Raw genomic sequence first — 10,436 nt, forward strand, 5'->3', positions numbered from 1 at the left:
TGCAGATTATATATCTAAGTATAAACTTAATTAATAATAATAACATCTTTTACCTTCTTACAAACGAAAAGAAAAAACAAACCTACAATTCAATTTTTTTTTTATTTTGCTAATTTTTTCTTGGCATACACTAACTCTAGACTTTTCCCTAGTTTTCTCCACAACAAAACCAAACTTTATTTGACAACCTTAGATATCATAAAATAAAATAATGAAAAATAAAATGAGTTGCTCTCGTTTTAATTAGGGTTTCGCTTTCACTTAACGAACTGCTTCTTTATATCTTCCTCTCTCTCGACAGTCAATCTTGAATACTCGTGATTTTTTTCTTCTAATTTCCAGGTAATGTACTTTCCTCTTGATTAATCTACCCTGAGCTGTCCCCAATAATTCGCTGACCTCAAAACTGTTAAAATTTTTTTCCCATTTTCCTAGAAAATGCTTAATCCTCTGTTTGCTTATGTTTTCTTCTTAGCTGCAACTCCATTCTTTTAGGTTAAAATTTAAAATTTCTTTCTCGGGATGTGAAATTTTGAATATCTTAGAAAAAAAGATAGAACTTTGAATTTTTTTTAAAGTTGTATTAGCTTTTTTAACTTTTATGAGGAGGTTAGTTGTTTATTTATTTTTTTTAAACTCTTGATTATACTTTTAGATTTTTTATTTTTCTAGTGTGTTTTAGGCATTGCCATTTTCCTTTTCTTCTGATACTTTTGTTATGGATGTTAGTTTCTGAATAGGATGCTCTTATTTCAGGAGATCAAAGAATGGTCGTTTTGCTAATGTGTGGTTTGTTTAATGTTGTTGTGGGTAGTGCAGAGGTTTGTTAAAAGTAGATAAGCTTTTCACTAACATTTTACCGAGTTAATCAAGACGATAAAAAAGGTTATGCCCGGCATGGAAAATGAAAGTTCTAATGTCTCACAAGCTGAAGAAATCAAAATCCAAGCTAATGAAGCATTTAAAGGTACCAACTTGATGATATGTGAATCTCAGTATTGCAGCTTTTTAATTGTTTATTGAATATTGATTGAGTTCAAGTGTTTGATTCTGCATAGAGAATATGTAGATAGTTTAATGTATGCATATTGATGTTTGCAATTTCGTTATGTTTAGTTGTGCTAATGTTGTCGGTTTGGTTTTATCCAGCTCACAAATATGGTCACGCTATTGACTTGTACACACAAGCAATAGCGCTAAATAGTCAGAATGCAGTATACTGGGCCAATCGTGCATTTTCTCACACCAAATTGGAAGAGTATGGTAGTGCCATACAGGATGCTACTAAGGCAATTGAAGTGGATCCTAAATATTCAAAGGCATGCTTTTATCTAGTGAAGCAATTCAGCCTCTTCTGCGGTATCTAGTTTTGTTTTGTTCTAATGCCTCTCTAAGTTACAGGGTTATTACAGACGAGGCGCTGCTTATCTTGCCATGGGGAAGTTTAAGGAAGCACTAAAGGATTTTCAACAGGTATTTTGTGTTTAAGGGTTGTAATATTGCAAAATATGTTTGTTTCATATCTCTGTTTAACATCTTGCATACAGAGGTTGCCATTATGTGAATCATATTGCTCAAGAATTTTGTTTGCATGCTTATTTATTCATTGATGAGTGTAGAGATTTTTCCCCCTTTTAATAAATTTTATCATTTTCCTAGAAGTTATCTTAGTTTTTTGACTCTCTAGGGATTGTTATGGAATGTTTGCTCCATTTATGACAGAGCTTAACAAGTTGTTCCCCCTTCTACTATTAGATATTGTATGGGGTGGTCTGATGTGATGTCTGTGCTAGCTAGATTTGAGATAACTTCATCCGAGTCAATATGATATTCTCCATTTTATGAGCTGTATATATCTGCAAATATGCATGCATTTGCTTATGAGTGGGAAATAGTTTATGGGCTTTGTTGTTGTTGTTGTTGTTATTTTACCTTAGATCATTGTGAAATGCCATGTTCCTTTGCAATTAAGAGGCTGGTGGCAGAGGGATTCTTTTGTCTATGTCAGGCTATCTAAAATTGGTCTAGTGAAATTTATGCCTAGAGAAGTCACATATGGCTTATTGTCTGATCTGATTTAAAAGTCAATAGTTTAAGCACCTAAAGGAGGGTTCTTGAAAGTGAAAATGCCTAGTTACAAAGTTTCAATTCAGAAGTAACTTTATTGCACATGCTTATTTTGCAACCATTGTTGATCCCTTTTTTTTTTCTCTCTCCAGGGGAATTCGTATAATTGATATATATTAACATGTGACATGTGTTTTGTGATGTCTGAAAAGTGTTTTTCTACCTTTGGACTCAGGTCAAAAAGATTTCTCCCAATGATCCTGATGCTTCCAAGAAATTAAAGGAATGTGAGAAAGCCGTAATGAAATTAAAATTTGAAGAAGCAATTTCTGTACCCGAGTTTGAGAGGCGTTCTGTAGCTGACTCTATTGACTACCACACCATAGGTATTTTCTTTTTCCCAATTTTCTACCGTTTATTCCCAAATTTATGTATTCTAAGATGTCTTCTGGAAATGGTCTTCCATATTGATATGACATTCATTAGGATTGCTGTTTCTTGTTTGCATCTATGGGTAGTAGAAACTTTTAAAAACAAGGATGGGCAAATATCTATAGCATGTTGTTAAAATTGTGCAGAAGGTATTTAGTATGATTCACATTCGTTCTAGGAAACTATGAACCTCGTTTGGTTGAAAGGAATACTCAAGTGTTATTTGGAGTATTATTGAATCTTTGTGTTTTATCTGTTGGTATAATTTGTGAGATAATTTGTAGTGAAACTCTTTTTTTCCTTGTTCATCTGGTGTTGGTTTTTCCTGCAAAGTTTCAATGCCTTCTAATGTTATGATTTTACCTTTTTATCTTCTTCTTGCAACTTCATATTTCCTATCAGGAATCTAGAAGCATTCTTTTCGAATAGAACCAATGAATTGTGTAACAGTTGATGCACTTCAATATTGTTCAACATATAGTTTGGTAGCTTTTGATCAAATACTATTATGCCTTTCAGTCTGGAATCTGGATGTCATCATCTTGACAGTTGATTCATTGGGTTTTATTGCATATGATATGTGTTTTATATATTTTACGGGGGAAATGAGATATTAAAAGGTAATTGTACTGCAAAAGCTGCTAATTCATATAATTTTCATTGGTAACTTTATTATTTGTGTTTATCTATAAGTGAAGTGGTTTCTGAAAATTAGATAATGCCTTGGCCTATGAAGGCTGGATTTTTTTTTTTTTTTTTTGAATTGTGGTATTTTGGTCATATTAATAGAATATAGCCTTGGCTGAACCTACTTGCAATTTATGTTCATTATACTTTGTAGGTATTATAGTTTTCCTGATTGACCACTTTAGGTGTTTGATCTATAGTTTGGTAATGTTAAGGCTAAGGATATTGGTTATGGGAGAGTTATTTTGTGATGATATTTCTTTTTTGGAAGTTATACATAATTATTTTTTCTCTAAATGACAAGAAATGAAATTTGTGTATGGAGGAACATGCTCATACGCTTGTTTTTATTGAACCTAATTTTTCAAGGATTTCTCTTATTCTTAAGTTTCTGATGAACCATAGAGTACTTGGGTCTTGAAATATTTTATTTTGATTCCTCCTTGGGGAGGGGGGGTTGGACTTTTTGGTGATTAGCTTTTCTTTTGGCCACATCCTTTTTGGTGATTAGTTAATTTGTTGTACCTTTAGGTTTCTGACCAAGTTTTATGTTAATTTTACTGAAGTGGTTTAATACGCTAGTGGGCTGTTTTGGCTTCACTAGTGACTGGTTCTGCAAGACAGTTATATTATCAAAAGGGAATTTTATATGTTTAGAAACTCATCAGCCATCATGCTGATTGGCAAGCAGTCAAGGTTTAGCATCATAATTTATTTAAATGAGTAATTTGAATCTAAATTATGAATAAAATAGTGAGGTGAGATCAATGTGGTATTGAGTTTGATTGCTTCCATGGATGATTAAAAACTTAAAATAGTATCTATATTATTATGAGAAAAAGAACTAAATTGACACAATGGTTAATGCTGTTCCGTGTATTTTTCTAGTTTAAGCTTTAGAACTTAGCACTCCTATTTTCATGAGGATTTGTACTCTGTTGTTATAATACCGCTTCTTAGTCTTAAGGTAACCAGCTTATGTGTTTCTGTGTTACTAAGTAGGTATGCTGGAGCTTCCACTAATTTCTCTAATAAGTTTGGCTATGGGCTTTTGCTAGGTCTAAGGTTATAAATAGGGTTTTGAGATGTTTTACCATCAGCTTGATCTGCTTTAATACTAGGATTAAATTTACAATGGATTCCTTTTATCAACTAGTATAAAATTTATGGCTAATCAACATTTATATTATTTTAACATATTGTATCATAATAGGGACGAGTCCCAGTTCACCATCCATGCCCACCCGAGTGGGCTTAGCAGCAGTTGCAGTAGCATTTCTGGCAGCACTAGTGATGATGTTGGGGGCAGCAGCAGCCACAAAGGTGGCAGCACTAGTTGTGGTGGTTCTAGGGACATGGTGGTGGGGTGGATCCACTGGTAGTGGTGTCTTTACTGAGAGTTAAATGCTTGACTTAGGTTTGACAGTTTAAGCTCAAAGTAAACTGTTGAAGTACTGCTACAAGTCAATCTCACATGTTTCAATAACCAGTCAGGAAATCTTTTCTTCTGGAAAAGTAGTTAATAGCACTTTAAAGTTTAAATTGGTGAATTCACTAAAAAAACTGATGCATTTTATCTTGGCAGTTTAGTAGGAAATTTCCTTCTCTCATCCCTCTTTTATTTGTTAAAAAAAAAATTTCTTTTTCATTTCATCCTTAGAAGAATTGTGTTAGGAAATGCTACCAACCTTCATGTATTTTTGTAAGGCAGAAGGGAGAAAATTAAAAAATGTTTCATGATTACTTATTAACTCCCTGATGTAATTATAGAAACTGGGGAAAATTGGGAGCACTTTTCCTCCCTGTGAAAGGGTACTTAATGCTAACATTCTGGCTGGATGAGAGTGGATAGTTGCTTTTATTGCATCTATATTATTTATTTACAGAATAAAATTTGTGCTGATGTATTTTGCAGCCATGCTAGTGTTTGGTTGAGGCAAGAAGTTGTTACTCTGATTTGCTTAAAGACTAAGTTGAATACCAGGCTTAGATGTTTTTGAGTTTAGTTTAGTTTCTCATCTCGCCCATGTTTTTCTCTGAGCCAGTGTTTGCATGATGCACTGGTTGGTTGTATTCTGCCTGTCGTGAAAAAACCCTTAAACCGTAACGAACATGGGATTTGATCCCTAATTTTTGGTGCATCTAGAAAGGACATTGTCCGCTAGTTCATTTCTATATTTGTTCCTGACTATGCATTGCGTGGGTTTATGATGTAATAGGTAATGATTATTGATCTTGATAGAATTTGTAAATTGAATACAACATTTAAAACAATTGAAAAGCTTTTGAAACAAGGACATGTGGAGTTATCAACAGATCAGTTTTAGTACTTGAGGATGTATAACTAGGGCAGTACATGAGAGAGAGAGAGAGAGAGAGAGAGAGAGAGAGAGAGAGAGCACTTGCTTGTTCTGTTTACTTTTTACAGACTGTGCATTGCATGAGTTTGTGTTGAAAGAATTTGTGGAATTGAATGTAGCAATTCATTCTGGCATTAGAAAGAGGCTAATGTATGATTGTCATTTACTTTCTAATATGTAAGCTGCATATAAACATTTTACTTAAACTGATTAGCTTTCACATAAATGCACATAAAACATTCTGCAAAATGTTGAAAGTAAATTGTTTATTTATTTTGGAGCCACTGAATGTTTTAGCTGCTTTCTTGAATTCTTGAAAGTATCTTAACAATAATTTTGTCCCCTGTACATTAATGAAATGGCTATTTTGTTTCCATTGTAGAGGTGGAGCCGCAATATTCTGGTGCAAAAATAGAGGGAGATGTTGTTACTTTGGATTTTGTTAAGAAAATGATGGATGACTTCAAGAATCAAAAGTGTTTGCATAAAAGGTAGGTTTAGCAAGTGCAGTTATGGATTTTGTTCTTGCTATATTACAAAATTTTTTTTTTTGGTTGAATAATGTTATTGGTACAGATATGCATTCCAGATTGTCTTACAAATAAGAGAAATGTTGCGGGCTTTGCCCTCTCTTGTTGATATTAATGTTCGTGATGGTAGTCATTTCACTGTCTGTGGTGATGTACACGGTCAGGTAATTTCGCACCTTGATAATCCTTATGTTGAAGCTGTATCTCTGACAACTGAACATGATATGTTTTTACCAAATAAGGTCAATTGAGGGAGGATAAAGTGGTGTTACCTGTTAATCAAACATAAATGCATGCACTTGAATGACCTGGTGATGTTAGAACATCACTATCCAGTACGTTGGATGCAAACAGCATGGTTGCTTCCTTGAGCTACCTATCAGTTACAGCTATGTTAATTTAGCTAACAGTGAGGAGTAATTAGTATGCATCATTTGATTGCTTATATTTTCACTTTCATTTAGTGGTGTTTGTTTATTAATGTGTTTTTTTTTTCCCCATATTTCTTGTAGTTCTATGATTTGATAAATATTTTTGAGCTTAATGGTCTCCCATCAGAAGAGAATCCATATCTCTTTAATGGTGACTTTGTGGATAGAGGATCTTTCTCCGTGGAGGTCATCCTCACACTGTTTGCATTTAAGTGCATGTGTCCATCAGGTGAACCCTACTTCTGACGTTCTCTGCCTTGCGTTTCCTCCCTGGCCTTTACATGTATCGCAATAGTTCTTTGTTTCCTGATTGTTCCTCCCCCTTTCCTCTTTGGTTGACATTTTCAATCTTGTTAATTTCAGATAATTCAGATGCATCTTTTCCAAGTTTCATTTATTATTTTTTTTATAATCTTATTTGCTTTCACCAAGTTGTTACTGGAATATCAAGGAGCTTTATCTGAGCAGTTCTTTTTGGACATCTCTATCTAAACTTATCTTCAAGATTGTACACTTCTATATTGATCTTCTTGATTGGACACTCTCAAAATTGATAATTTTGATTGGAAGCTCTCTAAATTGATCTTCAGGACTTGATGTTCCCTATTAGTATGATACATATGCAACGTCAGTTTCACTTTTGTTGCATCTAACTTACTATGGAATTTTCAGCTATCTATCTTGCTAGAGGGAATCATGAGAGTAAGAGCATGAACAAGATATATGGTTTTGAGGGCGAGGTCAGGTCCAAGCTTAGTGAGACTTTTGTGGAACTCTTTGCAGAAGTATTCTGTTGTTTGCCCTTGGCTCATGTAATAAATCAAAAGGTTTTTGTCGTACATGGAGGCCTTTTTAGTGTTGATGGGGTGAAACTCTCTGACATCAGAGCAATAGATAGGGTTTGTGAGCCGCCTGAGGAAGGTAAACTGCAGCATGATGTCTTTCCTTTTCTTTTCCTTGAGTTTCTGCAATGCTTGGTGCAATTTAATATTAACTAGTGATTTTTCTTCTTTTTAAGTTTGGCAACTAAGTTGTCAATGTGTATTTATTCATCCATTTTTGTTAGTATGGATCTATACAATATATAAATATGGCTTAAGAGGTGTGAAACTTTTTTAAACACATAAATACATTTTCCACTTTTTTTTTTTTAATTTTATTTCTAATAAAATTTAACTATATACTATAGATTTACTTAAATGGTTTTCATGTAGAGTTTTTATCTAATTGAATCTTTCTTTTAGTTATTGACTTTGTTAATATTAATTTATTAGATAGAACTGAAGGTGAGTGAAACTTTTATGTAGGTTAAAATACCTTATTACTTTTATTTTTTATTTCTAATAAAATTTTATAATATGGTTATGATTTTACTTGAATTACCTTGTAATCTACTAAAATCACTTTTTTTAATATGTAATTTATCAATATTAATGTACCATATAAAACTTCATTTATATGAGATCTATAATTAAATTGAAAGTTTGTAAATTTCTTTTTCAAAATGTAGAATTTTATTCATTTTTTAATCAGTGTAGTACTTGATATATAATTTAATTCACATGTAAAATGCATTTAAAAAAAAATAGTCATCTAAATTTGCAAATTGAAACAAATTGAGCAAAAAGGTATTCATGTTAAATAATATGTTTTTTTGACTTTATGTCTCATGGTTTTCTGCTGATTTCACCAGGGTTGATGTGTGAATTGCTTTGGAGTGATCCACAACCTTTCCCTGGACGAGGTCCTAGCAAGAGGGGAGTAGGTCTTTCTTTTGGTGCAGATGTGACAAGAAAATTTTTGCAGGATAACAATCTAGGTATTTATCTGTTAGTTTGTATGCTTTTTTTAAGTGAAAAAAAAAAAGGAATTGATGTTTAATGTCAGTGATCTTACATGCTTAATTGACAGATTTGGTTGTGCGATCTCATGAAGTAAAAGATGAAGGTTATGAGATTGAACATGATGGTAAACTTATTACTGTTTTCTCTGCACCAAATTATTGTGATCAGGTAATTGAATCTTAAATTCCTTTGTAAATAGGATTGTCCATTAATGGAAAATTTATCCTCAAAGCTTTCTGTAATCATCTAATATGGATTTTTCTATGCACAAAAAGGTGCTTGAGTTTGTTTGTGATCAGGTAATTGAATCTTAAATTCCTTTGTAAATAGGATCTTCCATTAATGGAAAATTTCTCCTCAAAGCTTTTTGTAATAATCTCATATGGATTTTCCATACACAAAAAGGTGCTTGAGTTTGTTATCTTGCAAGCTTCATTTTGGTGAAGCATTCTGCAGTCATAGATTAATTTAACTGCTTATCCTTAGTGAACTAGTTTCAATTGTTAACCATATTAAGTCACGTCATCTTCTTGTAGCTTTTGATCCCTCCTAATCTGAACCAAGTGGTTTTAGATAATCAGAAAGCAAGTGTAGCTTATAACCAATATTAAAAAGCAATTGAGGTTAAAGGTTGAAGTTTATCAGTCTTGGTTTTATTGGTTGGGGATATGTTCGCGTGCATGCTCCTGACTTTCTTCTTTGTAATCTGTTTTAGATTGTCATTTTCAAGTACAATGCGTGTATGTGTGTGTTTCCTCTGGTGCACAAGTTTCTCCAATTTAATCTGCATTTTATGATCATTTTCAAGCACACTGCAATATTAAAAGGATCAATTGAAGTTGCGGACAATGTTTGTGTTCAGGCACATTTTTGTATTCTAACACAAGTCATCAAACTGTTTGAATCGTGTTTTCTTGTTTATATATTACTATGTTGAAATTTTGTTTTGTTCCAGATGGGTAACAAGGGTGCATTTATTCGGTTCGAAGCCCCAGCTTTGAAACCAAATATTGTTACATTCTCAGCAGTGGTTAGTAGTTTGTGTTACTTTTATTGTCAACTGTTTCCATCGTAGAAAAAAGACCAGCACCCCCCCCCCCCCCCTTTTTTTTTAAATGAAAGAAGTTTGACTGACTTCTTCTGTGATTTGCAGCCTCACCCTGATGTCAAACCAATGGCATACGCAAACAATTTCCTCCGAATGTTCCAATAGTTTATACCTCTGACTAGTATGTTTTTCTGCAATACGATATCTTTATTGCTCAGTTTGTTCCAGGAGGCAGCTCCAGAAGTGGAAAATGTTGATAAATGCAGTTCAATTTATGGTTTTTTTTTTTCTTTTTTAACTAAAAGGTTGTTCTCTTTCCTCATTTTATTTTAAGAATTTTCAGGCTTGGGGTCTCATTTTGAAAATTTTACTCAATTTAATCAAATCCAAAAGCCAGTTCAAGGTTGGAAAAAAAAAAAAAAAAACCCTTCCTGTCTAAGAGCCTGGTAGCATTGTAAAAATAGGTGACCTCTATTTTCTTTTTTATTAATAACATTAGTCCTCAGTTTATACTTTTGAATAAAGTTATGTTTCTTGTTCAGTGTTGAAATCGAGTGCTTAGTTACTTAATACATTCTTTCTTAATAAGTTAGACTAATAAATAATTTGTTATCTGATTTTTTTGAGATTTTTATTTTAATCATCTAATTTTAAAAATTAATATTTTAGCCACTAAAATTTATATATATGTTATTATTCACTCAAAAAAGATAATAGATTTCTCACCTCACCTGATATTGTGTCATATATTGTCAACTGTTATAGCAGATCGCTAATTAATATAGTAACATGAAATCTCTCAGGTACTTTCTTAATGGTCGAGTGATCAAAACAGTATGACAAAGTAAGATTTATTAAGTACGATTTATAAACGTTGGTGATTAAATGTTACTTTTTTTTTTTATTTTTGAAATTAGATGATCAAAATATAGCATCTAAAAAAGTTTAATGATTAAAAAATAACTTATTCATATATTTATTTCATTCTCACATAGACATTGTCTTTATATTATACTTTTTTATCTTTTAAATTTTTA

At 32.5% G+C, this 10,436-nt stretch overlaps 1 protein-coding gene across 7 annotated transcripts; it reads left to right on the forward strand.

Annotated features, from left to right (window-relative positions):
- The first annotated feature begins 230 nt into the window (after positions 1-230).
- LOC111299685 (serine/threonine-protein phosphatase 5) lies at positions 231-9,949 on the forward strand. 7 transcript variants are annotated; one of them, XM_089747670.1, is made up of 14 exons: positions 231-342; positions 815-967; positions 1,150-1,319; positions 1,402-1,473; positions 2,303-2,453; positions 4,400-4,603; positions 5,929-6,037; positions 6,123-6,240; positions 6,589-6,736; positions 7,180-7,428; positions 8,201-8,326; positions 8,419-8,519; positions 9,307-9,381; positions 9,505-9,949. In XM_089747670.1, exons 6-14 carry the CDS (start codon positions 4,591-4,593, stop codon positions 9,562-9,564), a joined length of 999 nt encoding a protein of 332 aa, XP_089603796.1. In that variant the 5' UTR covers positions 231-342; positions 815-967; positions 1,150-1,319; positions 1,402-1,473; positions 2,303-2,453; positions 4,400-4,590; the 3' UTR covers positions 9,565-9,949. The 7 variants fall into 7 exon arrangements, with proteins under 7 accessions (XP_089603796.1, XP_089603795.1, XP_089603797.1 ...); XM_089747669.1 differs by having other exon boundaries at positions 820-967; XM_089747671.1 differs by having other exon boundaries at positions 820-967; positions 4,400-4,567.
- The last annotated feature ends 487 nt before the right edge of the window (positions 9,950-10,436 follow it).

Source organism: Durio zibethinus, chromosome 18 (genome assembly GCF_047325235.1).
Source record: "Durio zibethinus cultivar Kanyao isolate XHJ-2024 chromosome 18, ASM4732523v1, whole genome shotgun sequence".
Taxonomy (NCBI): domain Eukaryota; kingdom Viridiplantae; phylum Streptophyta; class Magnoliopsida; order Malvales; family Malvaceae; genus Durio; species Durio zibethinus.

What these genes read in the sequence shown, in the direction of transcription:
- LOC111299685 (XM_089747671.1), top strand. Translation starts at nt 889, where the DNA reads ATGCCCGGCATGGAAAATGAAAGTTCTAATGTCTCACAAGCTGAAGAA. An exon ending in TAAGTGCATGTGTCCATCAG is followed by an intron (nt 6,737 to 7,179) that starts GTGAACCCTACT and finishes TGGAATTTTCAG; the next exon opens with CTATCTATCTTGCTAGAGGG. An exon ending in TTTGCAGGATAACAATCTAG is followed by an intron (nt 8,327 to 8,418) that starts GTATTTATCTGT and finishes CTTAATTGACAG; the next exon opens with ATTTGGTTGTGCGATCTCAT.